The sequence below is a fragment of the Chrysemys picta genome, chromosome 2, assembly GCF_011386835.1.
Source record: "Chrysemys picta bellii isolate R12L10 chromosome 2, ASM1138683v2, whole genome shotgun sequence".
NCBI lineage: Eukaryota > Metazoa > Chordata > Testudines > Emydidae > Chrysemys > Chrysemys picta.
The window spans coordinates 139,238,115-139,255,888 of record NC_088792.1 but is presented as its reverse complement, the minus strand read 5'-3'; the positions used below and the strand labels follow the sequence as shown (position 1 = coordinate 139,255,888).

General features: G+C 39.1%; 1 protein-coding gene across 1 annotated transcript in view; it reads left to right on the top strand.

The window, feature by feature from the left end:
* MYO10 (myosin X) overlaps nt 1–17,774 on the top strand; it is a 248,865-nt gene that overhangs the window by 43,207 nt on the left and 187,884 nt on the right. The window contains exon 2 of the mRNA XM_005290206.5: nt 5,478–5,576. Within this exon, the coding sequence (XP_005290263.1) occupies nt 5,478–5,576 (99 nt within the window). The remainder of the gene's footprint in view (nt 1–5,477; nt 5,577–17,774) is intronic.

Sequence of the window (17,774 nt, the reverse complement as noted above, 5' to 3'; positions counted from 1 at the left end):
GTGCTTTTATCAGCAAAGTGATTCAGGAAACGTAAACTGGGAAAATCAGTACTACTAGGAAGGAAACATGGAGCAGACAAAATCGCTAGAGATACTAAAAGTGGCATAAAACACATAAAGCACAATGTAAACAAATTGTAAAAAATGTCCACTAAATTTGGTTGCCCTGTTCTTGGGTATCTAGCCTGACATACACATGGAAGCTTGATTTTTTAGAAAAGCTGAGCACCCACAACTTGAATTTGAAGTCAGTGGGAGCTAAGAATATTTGGCATGTGAAATCCTGGTCCCATTGAACTCAGTGGAAACTTTGCCACTGACTTTCAGCGAGGCCAAGGTTTCACCCAGCATTTCTGCAAATCTGACCCCCTAGATGTCTCAAGTTGGACATCCAAAATGGAGACACCCAGAATTGGAGGTCTCTTCTGGAAATGTATCTCTTTCTTGTTAACCAGAGCAACCTACTTTATTAGGTTAGCACTGTTGGGGGAAAGGGGAGGGGGAAGACCTGTTAAATTATCTCTCTTTGAAATGTTACAAAGTCTGTAATTTCTGGCTGGAAAACTCCTCAAGTTGTAACTCCTCCACTGGTCTGAGTGTGAGGTGGTAGTCAGGAAGAATGGAAGGCAAACATGGTTTCTTGGGCAGGATTTTTTTGTTTATTCTTTAAAAAAAAAAAAAAAAAGTTGTAACTTGACCCAATCAAAGTTGCATCATTTCTCTCTCTCAGACTTAGCATTTATAGCCAAGTTGTTGTATGGTGCATAAACTAGAAATCTCTGTATGCCTCTGACATGTATGACTGCTCCATTTCCCTTGCCAAGCATGAAAACAAAAACACTTAGGCTGATTAGTGAATATAGCTTAAAGTATATTCATCACTAGCCTAAATTTAAAGCAGCTTGAAAATATAGTGTCAATAAATCAACTGTAATTAACATTGTAAACATGTAAATAAATGGCATTTGACGTGGATCCAAAAACAATTACTATATTGTATGTTATACATATAACATTTTAATTACTGTGTAACCAAAACATTGTAATAGTCAGTGTCATTAATATACACTTTCAGTAGGTCACATACGTGTTGTTTTCCACAGGTAGCCTGTATGCTCACAATTGTCCATTCTTTGAACAATTAACTTTGGACTTTGCTGGTTTTGCAGAAGGTTGGTCTATCCGTTAGCAAATTCAGATACAGTGTTTGGCTAATTTTGTGATTTGTAGAACATATATTTCCCATACAAAGGAAACAAGAGCTGGAATTTTTATCCTGACAGCACATAAGTAAGAAAGTATGGGCCATATTTATATTCCATAGTAAAATATGCTAGATAATCCGCACCCTGAACCTCTTAAAGAAAGTGATCTGCAGATGTGCAATTTACAAACCAAGAGGTAAAACCAATAATAAAAGCTATTTTGGAAATGACTGTGGACTAAGTATGAAATCTTATTGGTAATAGGCCTCTTTTTGTTGTTGTTGGTGGTGGTGGTTTTTTTTGTTTTTTTCTTGGCACTCTGGGGAAATGTATTTGCTGGTTATAGAAATGATTGTGATGGCCCTCTTCTATGAATGCTATTCTAAACATTTTTATAGTCTAATTTAACTGAAATAAAAAAGCATTAGGCTCTAATCCAGTGAGTAGTATCTGTAACACAAATGTATGTTTCAAGGCTTTATTTCTCCTGTTTATTTTGCCATAGAATAACAGACTGGCAGTATGTCAAATTGCATCTTAGGGAGCTTTATAGTAACAAAGTGATCAGTTGTTTTTCATCTAAAAATAAGTTTGGAACAATGAGAGATAGCATGTGCATTCACCAGATCCCTTCCTCATATGAGCCAATTGTTTGAATACCAACATGAGGCTGGCCAATAGCATGCGATGCTGATATCCCAACCGATACAAAAAAGAAATGGGCAGTTTCTAGTTATCAGCATTTATTCATAACTGTCCAAAAAACCTTTGGAATAAAGCAGTTTGTATTTCTGCTTTTTTCCTCCTTCAGGGGAAAATGTTGCTTGTATGGACATGCACAAAAACCCTTCACTTCAACCTGTGGTAGTTTCTTTCTCTCATCAAAGTGAAGTGAGCACCCATGGTCTTGAAATTGTTCTTATGAATGGAGTTGCCAAAGATATTGACTGACACCAAACCACTGTTCCCCAGTCCCATCTAAAAATGATGCAAACCTAAGAAGGGGAAAATTTTCATTATGAGTAAAAAGTTCAAGTGAAAATGTACCTAAAGATTTTAAATTGAGCTTACCTTTGGTAAGATTTATTTAAAAAGCTCTTGATTCTGAGGTGGGAAGAGGTGTCTGTTTTCTAACCTAATATAGTCCAGTGAGATTTCTGTGTCGCTACCCAGTACACATCATGGGCTATTGTACAAGGTCTAAACTAGGGGTACTCAACCTGGGGACGGGGGGGGATCAAGACACATGCCCTTGGGATCACAAACTAGTTTCATAAGGTTGAGTACATCCGCCTTTTCTTTATGGCTAGATGTAAATGGTGTACGTATGTCCAGTACTTTTTTTTTAAAAAAATTTCTGTTTTAACATGGGGGCCTGGGATGGAAAATTTTGAGAAATACTTATCCTGAATAAACAAAACAGAGGTGCTGCATCCTAAAGCATATAAGTCAGTTGCACTTAATAAATGATTTTGAATGCATATGAATGGGTTACAACAAATTGACAAGAAGTATCTTTATTTTTCACACCTTTTAAATCTGATTCCAAGCCATTACTTGCTGTGTGTGCCAAATTTTGCCTTGTAATCCAGAAATATTCACAATGGGCAATTTAAATGACAGGCTGAAATTTTCCTCCTTCCCTTATGAGAAAACAATTTGAACACAGAAGTAAATGGGTATACCTGTGGGTAAATATTTGTTTTGGCAAACCTAGCAGGTTTGTGTTTGTAAGTCGGACAGTATCCTTACAGAGGAAATGACAAATCCTGCAAAAGTGCATGGTCCTGATTCACCACGGTGCATTACTCCAACTGTACATGGGTGTGACTCCGGTTGATTTCAGCAGAATCACGCTAACCTAAAACTAGAGTAATGCAATGGTGAATCAGGCTGAACAGTTGTATTTATGTAATTTGTGCTCAAACAGCTTCTTTCACAGCAGTGTTCTCAAATCACTTCCCTGACATTAAGCCTCACAACACTCCTGTAATTTAGGTATTATTCTTGCTATACAGAGGGACGAAGCTAAAGCGGGAAGGATAATGACATGCCCAAGGACATGCACGCAGTCAGTTGCGGATGAGTCCATGCTGTCAATTCTAACCTTTACTGTTGCTCTCTGTATATATGTTATGTCTTAGTTATGTATAGATATGGCCAGATTGTGTAATTCATTCACTGGGGTACTGCTAAATCACACATTACCACAGGGGAAACTTCAGGAGTCTGTGTTGGGAGGCATAATCCCTCCCAGAGTTTTAGCTGGTGCAGGGGAAATATGTTTACTGCCCTGTCCTTCAGGGAGTATGCTCCTTTCTTTGTGATGGCCAGTTTGCAGGCCCAGCATTGTTCCTGGGAAAAGGTTTATGGACCTTTCTTGCTCCCCTTGTAGTAGTTTGGACCCCTGGTGACAGAGAGAGAAAAGTCCCTTTACCTGAGTGGGTAAAGAGACTGCAATTATAAATGGTCTATAGTGGGAAAGACACTTAGTGCTCTTCTTTTTCCAGTGTCCTTGCACAGGGGCCAGCATAATCCAGGTCTGTGCGTATGTCTACTCTGGCTTTGCGTACATGCAGTTTAAAGCAAACAAAAATGTGAATGTTAAAACGCCACTTAGTGAATTGGAGAAAACAGCCATGCTTCCTAGGCAGCAGCTGTCTGCTAATAACTGAATTGACTGAGCTGACAAGCAGCTGCAAGTGTCAGTTTTATCTTTTGAGCTACTGCTGTCTTCATATCACACTGTCAACAGTGAAGACTCTTTCGATCCAAAGGGTATAGATCTGTATGAAAACAATAAGCATGTATCTGAGCAAGCACGGGCTGGCTTTGTGGGGTAGTTGTGTTGGCAGAACCTGTTCTTACTGATGGTGATGAATGTATTTATAGCAATAATGTGTCAGTAGTTAACATAAAAAGGCCTTTGTCCTTTGCATTTGGAGTGCTCCCATTTGTAGTAATGATGAGAAATATTGCTCAATGCCAAGCCTGGTTTCTTGTAAGTTGTGTCATCACTCTTGAATCAGAATGAGCATTACACTGATCTATAGGAGAAAAATAACTTTTGTGGGAATACTTTGTACAGACAGATACTTTTTTTACTTACCTTGTCGTTGGCTCTTACAGAAATGTTAACAGTGGGAGAAAATCCTAAGATAAATCCTATTGTGCTGCAGTACTAAAGTTGGATAGATCTAAATGTTACGCAAACCACAGGACTTTCAAGCGTCCAGAAACATGGCTGTTCTCAAAGAGGAATAAACCTACCATCCTCCCCTGAAAAGGCAAAATAGAATGTGCTCCCAAGTTATCATCTTAGGGCCTAATCCTGCCAGGGCTAAGCATACTTGAGCACTTAATTCCTTGTAGGAGATGCCCATAGGGTTGGGCTGTTATACAGCTTTAGGGCCTGATCCAAAGCTCATTGAAGTCGGTGGGAGTCTTTCCATTGTCTTCAGTGAGGTTTGGGTTAGATCTTTAACAATCACTTAGGGCTTGTCTACACTTGAAATGCAACAGCAGCACAGCTTTGCTGCAGCAGCTGAGACACTGCCTTCACCGACGGGAGAGCTTCTCCGTTGGCGTAAGCAATCCACCTCCCCAAGAGATGGTAGCTAGGTCAACAGAAATGTTCTTCTGGCAACATAGCGCTGTCTATGTTGAGAGGGGTTATGTCAACCCAGGTTCGTCACTCAAGGGCATAGTTTTTCACATCCCTGAACAACATAGCTGAATCAACCTAACTTTTTAGTGTAGACCAGCCCCCCCCTCCTCCTCCCATCCTTTGTCACACCCTTTTCCCAGTCCCCAAATGTAAGGAGAGATTCTGAAATGTCTAAAATACAGTTGGCTTAAAGGGTGTGGAAGAGCAGTGCCTTCAGGAAAGGTAGAAAATGAAAGCACAGTGGGGTTGGCAGCTCTGGGAAAGCCCTTAACTTGGGCTGTAAACTTAAAAACCACTTTGATGTAACTTCATGTATGTTAACCCATAAGGTGTATGACTCAGTGATTTGGCTCCAGCTAGTTTTGCTGACAATAAAGGGAGCATTGTAGTCTAAATATCCCACAATTACTGTTTGAGTAGAAATTGTCAAATATTCACTGGGAAATGATCTTGTTCCATTCTCTTACTTGCCTACTTGGACCAGACCTTTGCTTTTGTCTCTTGTTTGGCAAATGTTTCGAAGAAAAATATTTCAATTGAATAGTTTGTGTTTGTTGCCAATGTACACCCACCTCCTAAAGTCTGAACTTATTTGTTTGTTATAGGGATCACGGGTCTGGTTGCGAGAAAATGGTCAGCATTATCCAAGCACTGTACATTCCTGCGCGGAGGGAGTTGTTGTATTCAGGACAGATTATGGTCAGGTAAGATGCTACTCGTAATCTTTTCTATCACTGTTTAGAAAACAAAGAAGACACCCTATGTTTAAAAAAACATATATTATACAGGGTTAAGATGGCTGATGAACTTTGGGGAATTTGGATATAAAAATGTTGCTGTTTTTAATAGATCTTCCAGTTGTATTGCTGGTGGTTTGGTGTAACTATGTTTAAAGCTGAAGAAACATTGTCAACATTTGTGAGGTTTAAAACTTGATCTTCTTCGCAGAAACAAAAATCCAATCTTTATTGACACCAGTTGGAAACTCTGATATGAGCCACAGGTCATATGATACCTATCCAGTAGTTCTGCCTGTCCCCACTGCATCTCACCCTGTTCCATCCATTGACAGAGATCGAGCTCCAATTGTATATTCCCAATCCTACAGCAGGTGAACGCAGAGAATCAGATTTTTGTAAGAGTAGTCCGAATCCCTCAGAAAACATCTTTGCCTTAGCCTGATACTAAAAAGTAGAATCATAGAATATCAGGGTTGGAAGGGACCTCAAGGAGGTCATCTAGTCCAACCCCCTGCTCAAAGCAGGACCAATTCCCAACTAAATAATCCCAGCCAGGGCTTTGTCAAGCTGGGCCTTAAAAACCTCCAAGGAAGGAGACTCCACCACTTCCCTAGGTAACGCATTCCAGTGCTTCACCACCCTCCTAGTGAAATAGTGTTTCCTAATATCCAACCTAGACCTCCCCCACTGCAACTTGAGACCATTGCTCCTTGTTCTGTCATCTGCCACCACTGAGAACAGCCGAGCTCCATCCTCTTTGGAACCCCCCCCCCCCTCAGGTAGTTGAAAGCAGCTATCAAATCCCCCCTCATTCTTCTCTTCTGCAGACTAAACAATCCCAGTTCCCTCAGCCTCTCCTCATAAGTCCTGTGCTCCAGACCCCTAATCATTTTTGTTGCCCTCCGCTGGACTCTTTCCAATTTTTCCACAAAAGTAACAGTAATAAAACCAAAATGTGTGCTATCATAAGAGAGAACCCTTTATATTTTGGCTTGTTTATATTGGGGGACATGTTAAGTTGGGTGTTGAGTGTAGCTAAAGCTTTAAATTTCAAGCTCTTGCATGTTCTTTCTTTACTCTCCATTCTTCTGTACCAGTTTGAGATGTTGGATATCGTTCTACCCACTCTGCAGGTGGAAACATCACATGAGTTCATTCCAGTTTGTCCAGTGAATTTTTCAAGTTATTTAGGTTTGACTGTTCCTGTTCGATCCATTTGTGTAATGTTGATCCAAACCACTTTCCAACCTTTCTGAAATTTTAAGACTAAATCATCAGTTGGTGTAAAATCTGTCACTTTACAAGGACTGATAATCTAATCAGAAAAATGGAAAGACAGGTCACGTTAAAGCACTGTAACTTTATTTGTGTTTACAGAATAAATTGATTGTCATGTACATCATGTGTACATATGACACATGTATATTTATTTTTAAATAAAAATATTGAGTCTGATTCTAGCTGTCTGGTTTAATCACAAATCCTACCCAGCTTCTAAAAAGAACAGCCCAAATTTTCAGTCTTGGGTATCTAAAGTTAGGCATCTAATGGAGCACCACAACTCCAGCTGGAGGTAATGGAAGCTGCTGGTGCTTGGCACCTCTGAGCCAGTTTTAATTAGTTCTAAAAAGGAATTAGGTGACTGACTTTGACCCCCACAATGAAAAATGTGCCCAGTAGTTATTATGTGAGTATGAACAACTCTTGTGTACACATAATATCTGAAATGTAATGTTGCTCTCTTTTCAGCATGTACATACTAAAAGGCTGAACTGCACAGGACTTGAAGCAGGGTTCATGCTGTTACCTTTGTAAAATGTGAATGATTCCATTTCCTGAGGGACCCCTTACTTGATAGTAAATGGCACCTTCAGTGTTTTAACAGACACTATTATTTACAGTAGGGTGAAACATAAGATGTTGGCAACAACCTGCGGAACCATTAAGTAACATTTAATATAAATAATACAGCCTACAACTTGATTGGCTAGCGTATTTTTAGTGGGACAAAGCAACTTTTAGTGGGACACGGAGTAATCCTGGTGTTTTTAGAAGAATGCTTTGGGGTTTAGCAGCACCACACCCGTTGACATTAAGGATGTTGCACAAGTAAATTCTCTTGTGCCTATTTGAAAGTTTCCCCTTGATGCATTAACCACTTGTGTGCTGTGTAACAAATATATGGCTTAAAACAGTTTAACAGTGTTGCCTGTCATACAGTACCTGGCAGTCACCTTTGAAGTGCTGACAATCCAATGAGATGCTAGAACTTTAAAGGAATACTGCTGCATGGGAAGTCACACGGGTGTAGGGCTGAGATTTTCAATAGAGCTTATGTCCAATTGAAATAGTTTGGTAACTAATTCCTGGGCTCTTTAGGAAATTCCAAGCATGATACTTATGTCTATTGATTATGGAAGTGTTATGATCTTTACTGAGTGCAGAACTATGTTTGACCCCATATCTGCTGCCAGAACTTGCAGGTATTGCCACACTCTGTTTTCAATTGTACATTCAGTCACTTGAGTGGAATGTGAAGATGTAATCAGGGAAACATTAGGAAGACATGTTTCCTGGGGTTGCTTTTGCACCCTTGTTCATTCAAGAGACTCATGTTATCTTAACTTTAGCATGCTCAACATGGGAATCTTTTTCTGTTTGGACTTGAGATCATTGTCACTTTATATTACTGCAATGGGCAATTTGCTATAACTAAGCAGAAGACAGTGTTTCATTTTTCTTCTTTCTTTCTTTCCATACTATTCTGAGCACTGGAAACTTATTTTTTAGATGACTCTATGGCACTTAATTGTTCTTTGAAAGAATGCTAGTCGAAGTCAGTGCTGCTGAATACAAACACTCTTGCGCAGTGTTTGATATGACATTAAGATGACAGTAAATTACACATCAGGAGCCCTCATGGAAAATGCAGTGCACCACTATTTCTTGAACAGGAAAAATTCAGATAGCATTAAACTAGTCATTTAAAATAAGGCTGTTTGATTTATTATGATTGAAATACTGTGGTAGCATCACCCTGCTGCTGCTGTGGTACTTTGTGCATATGCATGGAGACAGTTTGAAACTAGTAGCAGCTGGTAGCTTAACTATAATATGCGGGTCCTGGCCATCCCCAAGCATTTGCATCTGCCCACCCAGTTATTCCAGGTCCACTTTTGGGGACTCCCCTTTTATCACCCTCTTCTCTCTCTCAATTCTTGGTGAAAAGAAAAGAGAGAGTGTGTTGCTTCTTCATGTTGCATTGAAATCAGCTGGTGGATGAACTTCCAAAGTGGTTTGAAGACTAGGTTGAAGCAGAGATTGATCTGTCCTGTCTAGAATGAGCTAAAAAATGTGCTGAGTTGCAGTTCTAAATTTTATCCTCTTTTCTTTATGAGCTTCTATGGGATCTGGGTGCCTTACAGAGTGGGAGAAACTTCACTGTGATTGTTGTTTTTGTATCAAACTCTTTCCTCTGTTTTGATCTGAGTAATGCTAATGTGTGTGTAGTAGTTGAGGCTGTGCATACTGTTCTGTAAGGTTCATGGAACATCTGTGTATGGTTCTATATAGTGTGTGTGTCTCTGTGTGTATTACACATACAGAGTATGAGACTTATTCTTCCCTTGGATCCCCATCATATTTCAAAGAGTGCATTAAACTTACTGAATCATTTTTATACTTGTGAGTACTTTCACATGCTCTTTTTGGGGGATAAAATATGATATTTTCTCCTTTTAAAAAGCCTTTATTTATTTAACGATAAAACAGGCATTTCCTCATCTCCACGTTCTATAAATTTTAATGGAGTTGTGTGAGCTTATAAAATTCTCAACTGAACGTGAAGTAAAACCCTAAAAGCACTGCTGTCACTGTAAGCTCCACTTGAAATGGGGTGCATTGCACACACTCAATAAAGAGTATGAATGGCTCCATCTATCAAGATGCCACAAGAGATCTCAAGCAGCTGTTGAAGTTAGGAAAGGGTCCATCAATCCTTCTGCACTTCTTCAGATAGTGTGGATTTCACTCTTACTATTATTATTACTTTGTTTTATACACAGTAGTGTCTAAAAGCTCTGCCGAATATTAGGGCCCTATTGTGCTAGAAGCTGTACGTAGCCATAGTATGAAATTAGTCTCTGCCCCAAAGAGCTTAAATCCAAATAGGTAAGTCAAAGGGTGGGAGAAAGGTGTACCCAGATCTCTTGAGTCCCCGTTTAGTGCTTTAACCACAAGACCATCCTTCCTGTCCTAATCAAGATCCTTTTCCAGTGCTTACATGTCAAAGGGCTGGTCCAAAAGTGCCCAGAACTTTGTATAAGCTATATAACAGCATACTGGGGATTCAATTTTTAGGCAGCTGCTTTTGTTTGCAAAAGTTTTATATAATGGATTTGAGATGGATAGCTAGCAGTCTTTCTGAACAATCCCATGAAAAATGTAATTTCTGTAACATCCCTTTCCTTTCCCTTCCAGAAGACCTTGCCTGTAAGTTTAACAAGACTTGACACAATGTGGGGGGTGGGGGTATGTGGGGGGGGACGACTTGTTCTGGTATGAAGAAACTTGCACAGAGAGTATAAGCTGAATTGATTGCCACAAACTGATTAGCATCTGTGACATTGAAATTGCAGAATGCTTAATTACATACTCCTTTAGTTGACTGAGAGAAACTTTTAAATCAAAATACATTCTAAATGGAAGCAGCTGAGATATAATATCCCTAAAATGTAGGTTCTTTAAAAACACAGATGGTAAATATCACTAGCAAAGACCTTGTCAGTCAGAACAACTTTCTTTGAATTTGCTTTACAAAGAAGTAATTCATGGTACAGTATTATGTCAGCAAACAGGACATAGCTTAGTATCCTCGGCCTCAAATAAGAGGCACCTGTAAATGGTTTGGTCTGCGTTTTCTATACGTTTAACTTAACGTGGCTCTGCTGGAGTATTTATGCACAGCAAGAATGGGAAGACTACATATGTTCTGTGTTAAACACAACTCAAGTATGTTTTCCACAGGGGTTTGCACCTTCCTTTTTTCCTCCTTGCTCTGGGGGCTGGGAGAGTTTCTCATGATGAGCTCATTCAGGAAGGTTAGAGCTGGACTTTACTTGAGAATATGCTCAAGACAGTAATGTTCCTACAGTGAAGTTGCTGTGTGATGTATACATCCATCCAACTAGACAACATTTAAATTAATTAAAACAAATCCCCACAGTGTTATAACAAGCATCCTGAGTCTTATTTTTGTATAAACGCTCTTTCCTATGCCTCATGTCATCTATTCTTGCATCATAATTTAGCCCCTATTCTGCAAACCTGTACTAGTGGGTGTAGTATTAATATGATGAGTCATCCCTTTGGGTCAGATTCTGCCACCTATACTCTGTATGGCATACTCAACTGTGTAGATAGACCCACTGAAGTCATTTGAACAAAATTCTTCTTTGCCTTGATGCCTACAAAAAACTTGTGGTTAAGCTGTTGTGGACAGAGACCATTGTCTATCATGTTGACCAATATTGACTCATTGTTTACCTGTACTCTGCCGTTTGCTGGCTCCGTCTGTTGTCTCCTACTGAGATTGTAAGCCCATTGGGGCAGGGACTGTCTTTTTCTTCCGTGTTTGTACAAAGAGGTTCTGGTCTATGACTAGGGCACTACTACTACTAATGAATACTAATAGTGATAATACTTAATGAAAATACTGAAGGCAATTGGACTGGTCATCAGTAAATGGTATACTCTATGTTAAGAGTTTGTAGACTCATCCCAAAATTCTGAATTCTTCAGATCAGGGATTGTACGTTCGTTCGCTTTTTAAAGTGCTATGCCGTCCTATGACACTACATACAAATAAATGCTCGGTAATAATCCCCAAACCATATTTTATTATAACTCCTCAGTTGAACCTGTGTCACTACTGAAGCATGCTCACCAAAAGTGTCTGTTTTGTAACACTCCCTCATGGTGTTCCTTGCATTTTCAAACTTGCTTAGAAAATATGCAGGGATATTTAGGTGACTTTTTTTCTCAAAGCTACTTTTGGAGTTAAACTTTGCATAAACACTGAATGATTGTCACTTGTAAGGATTTTTCCAGGATGCTTTCAGTTTAAAAAACTCATTAAAATAATTTGCAGGACTATTGGCTTACGCCATTGTAGTTTTACAGCATCTTTCAAATAGCAGATATACACTGTCTATGGGCTAGATTTCAAATTCAGTGGCTTCATTTCAGGAAATTGGATTCCATCTGTCTAAACACTGTAAAGTTAGGACTAATTCTTTAGTTAGTTGATATTGGGCTCTGCTATAATAATTCTGGTAATGATTCTTGGGTATATTTGCAAAACCTACTGCTGCGGTTATTGGGGCCTTGGTTTCCCAGAAGAAAGATAGGGCAATATTGGGGATGGAGGCAGGGAAAGCACTAAAACTCAGATTGTGTGTTTTAGTACCCTGGTTTTATCTTGTGTTGAGTAATGTATAAATCTTTGTGCAGGATGTCAAAGTTCAGCGTCTTTTGCTCCAAGCATCTGTTGACACCCTTGTAAACAGAGCTAATGACAAATGTTAACTGAGCGACTTCTGGAGATGTGTAAAAATGGGTTAGAGCAGGGGTTCTCAAAACCTCATTGCACCGTGACCCCCTTCTGACAACAAAAATTACTATACAACCCTGGGGGTGAGGGGGTGGGAGGAGACCAAAGCCTGAGCCCACCTGAGCCCCGCTGCCCCGGTTGGGGTGGGGGGGGGCAAAGCCTGCGCCCCACTGCTCCTGATACAGGAGCCAAAGCTGAAGCCAAGGGACTTCAGCCGTGAGTGGTGGGACTCAGGCTTCAGCCCCAGGCCCCAGCAAGTCTAAGCCAGCCCTGGCAACCCCATTAAAATGGAGTCGTGACCCACTTTGGGGTCCTGATCCACAGTTTGAGAACTGCTGGGTTAGAGCATGTCTTACCCCCAGTCAGCAAATATTGTAATGTTCTAGAAACAGCCTCACAGAGTATAAATGCCAAGTTGGCAATAAGCTTTTTAGGTCATCATTTCTCAGCTTGTGCGTCATGACCCCCAAGGGGTCACCAGAAGTTGTTGGAGTGAAGGGGGCTGTGTGCATAGTCTGTCTCTGGTGCTCCTTTGAGGCAGATTTGTTTAAACCAATTCAGTCCTCAGATGCCAAAAGTACCTCATGGGGACCATTGTGCTGAATGTCATAGTGCCTCCTATCAAGCATGTTGTGAACTGTTTCAAAAGATTCTGGGATCCATTTATCACTTCACTAGTTCGCATACCCTATAATTGAAACATAAAAAAGCCTGTCTCTCCACATCAGTACAAAGATTTGATAGAATGCTGTCATGAGGTCTTGTGTTACTAAGGCGTTCCTTACTGTTACAAATGTATACTTCAGAACATTTTCTGATATACTAATTCAAGCTAAATACACTTGCAGAATTAACGAAGTATATTTTCTGATGAATGATGCCTTTTGAGTACTTTGTTTAATTACTTGCTAATTTGCAAAATTCAGTAGTTTGCAACAGGCCTCTTTAGTGTGTGTTGTGGAGGTTCTGGTTTATATAAATGCTAAAAAGAAAAATGAAAACATTCAGCACAGCCATTACTTTAAAGGAAAATGTGATTCCTTTGTTTGCACTTGAGCTGATATAGCAACTGTCCAGTTATAGCTTTGAAAGGCAAACCACGTGCTCTGTCACTTGCTTTGCACCAAGTGTGATGTTTTTACACACCAATATTAAGTCCTTGAAAGCTTGTTCAGGGCTAATTTAGTCCATAGCGTTTTTATTTGGCCTTGCTCAAGACTAACCTAGTGTTCAGAAAAACAAGGCTTGCTGTGTTTGTTTATATCTAAGGCTGAGTGGAGACATTGCTACTAAGAAGGAGCAGTATTTTTTTTCAATGTGTTCCCTCTACTATGTGCTCATTCCATCATACCCTAATGGGCATTTATTGTAAAATGTGTAAAATATCATCTACTGAGGCCATACATTGCCTTTTCTTTTCCAAAGGCACAGTCTCTTGGTATTTGTCCCCTTTCACTCACCAAAACACTACCCTTGATTAGTTGCAGGATGGGAGCATCTGGGAAATAGAGTGTTTAAAATAAAGCTTAAATTAAACAAAGATTATAAGCCAAATTATGCTCTGTTACACCTATGCAACTCCATTAGAGCCACTGGGATTGCAGTTTAGCTCTCTAATTATAGCAGTGTAGCCACCCTGTATTTAACCCTGCATGGTCAAAAATGGGAGGGTTTGAAAGAGGTCGAGCCAAAGAGTTATAAAGCACATGAATAATTCTTAAAAAATAAAAATGACCACCAGGTCAGACAAATTGTTTCTTTTGTTTCTTCAAGGGTAGTGTTCTTGACTTACTGAACATTATTAGGTACTATTTGTTGTCACTGCTGAAATCCATTCTTTTCGTATTAGTGTCGCTGTCATTTTTGGAAAAACGAATGTTTTAGTGCAGTATGAATTAAAACTTTCCTCTCACCACTGTGCAATGCAGAAAGTGGTATTTTTAGTTCCTGTGAGATGTCAGTGAGAGCAGTTAATTTCTGAGACTCCTACATAGGGTACTTTTTTGTCTTCTAGAAATTCTTGACCTACTATGATCCCTATGATCTGTCTTGGCTATGTAAACAGTTAAGATGTCAGTCTTTTCAGTTGCTTTTTGTAAAGAAAATCTAAACCATCTGTGCTTTTATTATGCCTGCACTAAAGAGAGCAAAACTGCTTTTGTTTTAAGATTAAAGCAGATGTACACAGACTGCCATTTTAATTTCTTTTGTAAGGGTTACAATACATTTCAGCTGTTCACAAAAAATGGAAAGGAATTCAGGCTACTTTGTTCGTAAAAATCTAGTATTGTGATGAGTAAGCTTGTCAATTCAATTTTGTAGCACTGTTTCCAGACTCCTTTTGGATGTGGAACTGAGTTTATTATTCGGTGTTATCAGTGCCTTATGAGCATACGGTTTGGGTTAAACAAAATATACATTACTGTGTCAGTTTGCAACAGGGAGATGCTTCACATTGCTCAGCTGAAGTGTTGTACCATTGGGCCAAATTCTGATGTTCTTATTCAAATCAAAACTCCTGTTGCCTTGTATGGGACTTCGCCTGAGTAAGAACTGAGTGAAAACGTAAGGATCTCTAATGGCTCCATCCTGCAAAATTCTACTTGCAGGGAGACACTGAGGCTACTTGTTTGAGTAAGGACTCCTTATGTGTAGGGGTTTGCAGGTCTGGCCCAAACGTTTTAAAGAAAAATGTGTAAAGAAACTAAATTAGGTAAGTCTTTCTTTTTCTTGGGGTCATTTAATTGCATTAACTTTTCAAATAGATAAAAATATATTTTTTCCTCCTCTCAGAATAATTTGTCCCAAACATTGTATAATGGCACATTGCAAGCTGCAGTGTTTGAGCCACTGCTATAGAATGCTGCTAGTCTGTTGTTGTTATTATTTTTTTTAATAAGGATTTTTACGTGATGGAATACCACTACTGTGTGTGAAAGATGGCAGGGGAAGACAACTACAAGAAAAAGACAGGCTGAAGTTAAGCAAAGAGCTATGTGGCAGGAACTTCACCACCTGTAATCACATAAGAAGTAGCTGCTATCCTATGAAAAGGAGAGGCCAACAATCCTTTTAACACTTGGGTCTCCAATAATTGGCTGTTGAAAAGAATCTGATAGCAAGTACAAGAAACTAAGAGACACTTATTCCGGTAACATGTAATTTATACTTAGCCACCCTTCATTAGTGTCAGAGTGAGCCATATCTATTTCCTCTGTTTTTGTGCTGTTTCTTTTTATTTTGTACATGGTTTCTCAATGTAGCATCACCAAAAAAGATCCAAACTCAGTAACATGAAGAGTCTGCCTCAAATTTTCTGAGGGGAATGTGTGAAGTTGCTTCTTTCTTTCTTTCTTTCTTTCTTTCTTTCTTTCTTTCTTTCTTTCTTTTAACCTCTAGGTTATTGGTTCAAATCCAGCCAAGTGGGTAGTTTAAAAAAAAAAAAAAATCTGTGAATCATCTGACAGCTGTTCGGGGCCTATGTGAAATGAGTGATCTCAATCCAGTCCTTAGTGAACAGCTATCCAGGTAGTTTTTTGTTTGTTTATTTTTTACTATGGTCACAGCTGGCATTATTTGGCATGATAGTTGCCAGTTTCAGCAGATAGGCCAAGCTGGGAAGTTTGTGATACTGACACCTTCTCTATGCCTGGTTTGTGGATTTAAAAAAAATGGCTTTGATTTCCACTGTAGGCAATCAGAATGACTTAAAGAATTGAATTAACTTTATAGTGTTTTAAAAGAAATAAGGAATAAAGAAAAGTGGACACTACATGAGATCAACACTCCTTTCCCACACAAATTAGCTTATTTTGTTTAAATAAACTTTTCCCCTCAGGACTCTCAATGACATTAATATTTATTATGGTTAATGTACAGATTTTTTTTTCCTCCAAAAAAAAAAACTGATGGATTTTGGAAAGAGAAAATCAAATAACTTTTTGTAGTTTTAAATTTTGCTTTGAACTTACAGAAATAGATATTTATAATGTTTGCTAACTGCAGTAACTTTAGTAAGAAATACTTAAGCGAGAGAGAACATATGCTTTTCAGATGTAAAGGTGAGCCCCAAATACATGTGTTTTGGAAAATTTCTGAAGTGACCTTTTATTATTTAATTAAGAATATTAAATTATATCATGAATGAGAGGAATATCTGTGCAATGTTTTCCCCCAAAGCGTATTGCAACATGACAGTGAAGTTATTTTGATATGGATATTTTAATTAGCTTCAAAAGAGCTTTGAAGTACTTTTGCTTGTTTGGTTTAACTTATTCAAAACACAGAAAAAGACTTTGAACAAATAGGTCACCCTTTCCTCCCCTCCATTTTTAGGAATAAGTAAGTCACACTTCATTGCACACCGGTTGGAACTGAGATAGCTAAACAGACGTATTGTATCCAAGCTGATTTATATTAACTATATTGTACATTAAAATACCTACATTAAAAGCACATTATTAAGGTTGCAAAGTCAAGCACAGAAAAGTTAGGAAATACCGTAATGAAAGTTGACTGAAGAACCTTAATTCAACTCCATTGTGCATATGGATTATGATGCAGTCTTTAATTACATGATCAAGTACTATTTTAAACTTCTTCACTTAGTCAGTCCTATAATCAACTCCTCAACATTAGCGTTTTGGAAAAGGTCCTCACTTTGTTTCGAGTAGTATCATCATCCTTTTGGTGGCCAGGAATAAACACAGAAAGCTTTTAATGCTGGGAGAATGGCAGGAATTACATATTGACTGTGATTTACCCTCAAACTAATGCACTAAATGAGGCAGGGTCCTGTGAAAAAATAGTATGTGATCACATCATTAAGGATTGCATCAAAATGCAATACACAAGAGGGTCAAAGAAATGTAATGTTGCACAGGCAGCAACCTAAATTCTGGCATTTCCTAACTTTTCAGTGCTTGACTATGCAATCCTAACCATGTTCTTTTAACATAGTTTTTTTGTGCGTATGTCATTCATAGTTTTAAAAAGCCCTGAAAAACCAGGAATTCCATCATGTGGCATCCTATTGACACCAACATGGTTCATCAGCAGGGTTGGAACCTTAGATTCACTTGAAGTAACCAAGTAACTGATAGCAGTAGTAGGTTATCATCCTCTATCAGAAGAAACACTAGAGGGGGATGAAAAGTTTTGCCAGTGGATTTCACAGATGTTTGCTGACCGCAGAGGAATGGTGAGACTCAGGAGTTTTGAGTTCCATTCCAGACTCTGGAATGTAGTATTCTCAGGGGGGCATAGACCCTATACCCTTTCCCACATGCATGACCCCTTCTGCCCCATCCCCTCCAACCTGTCCCTGTCTCAGTCCTGTTTCTTTCCTACCGCAGCTGCTCATTCCAGTTTCATTCTCCTCACCTAGCCAGTCCCAGTCTCCACTCCCAGTCTTTTTTGCCCAGTAAGTCCTAATCTCACCCCTCCTGACTCCTAGTCCCAGTTTCTTCCCACTCCTGGTTTCCTTGGCCAGCCATTCCTAGTTTTTTCCCTTACTCCAGCTCCTTAACCCCAGTCTTCTTGCCTTGCCAGTC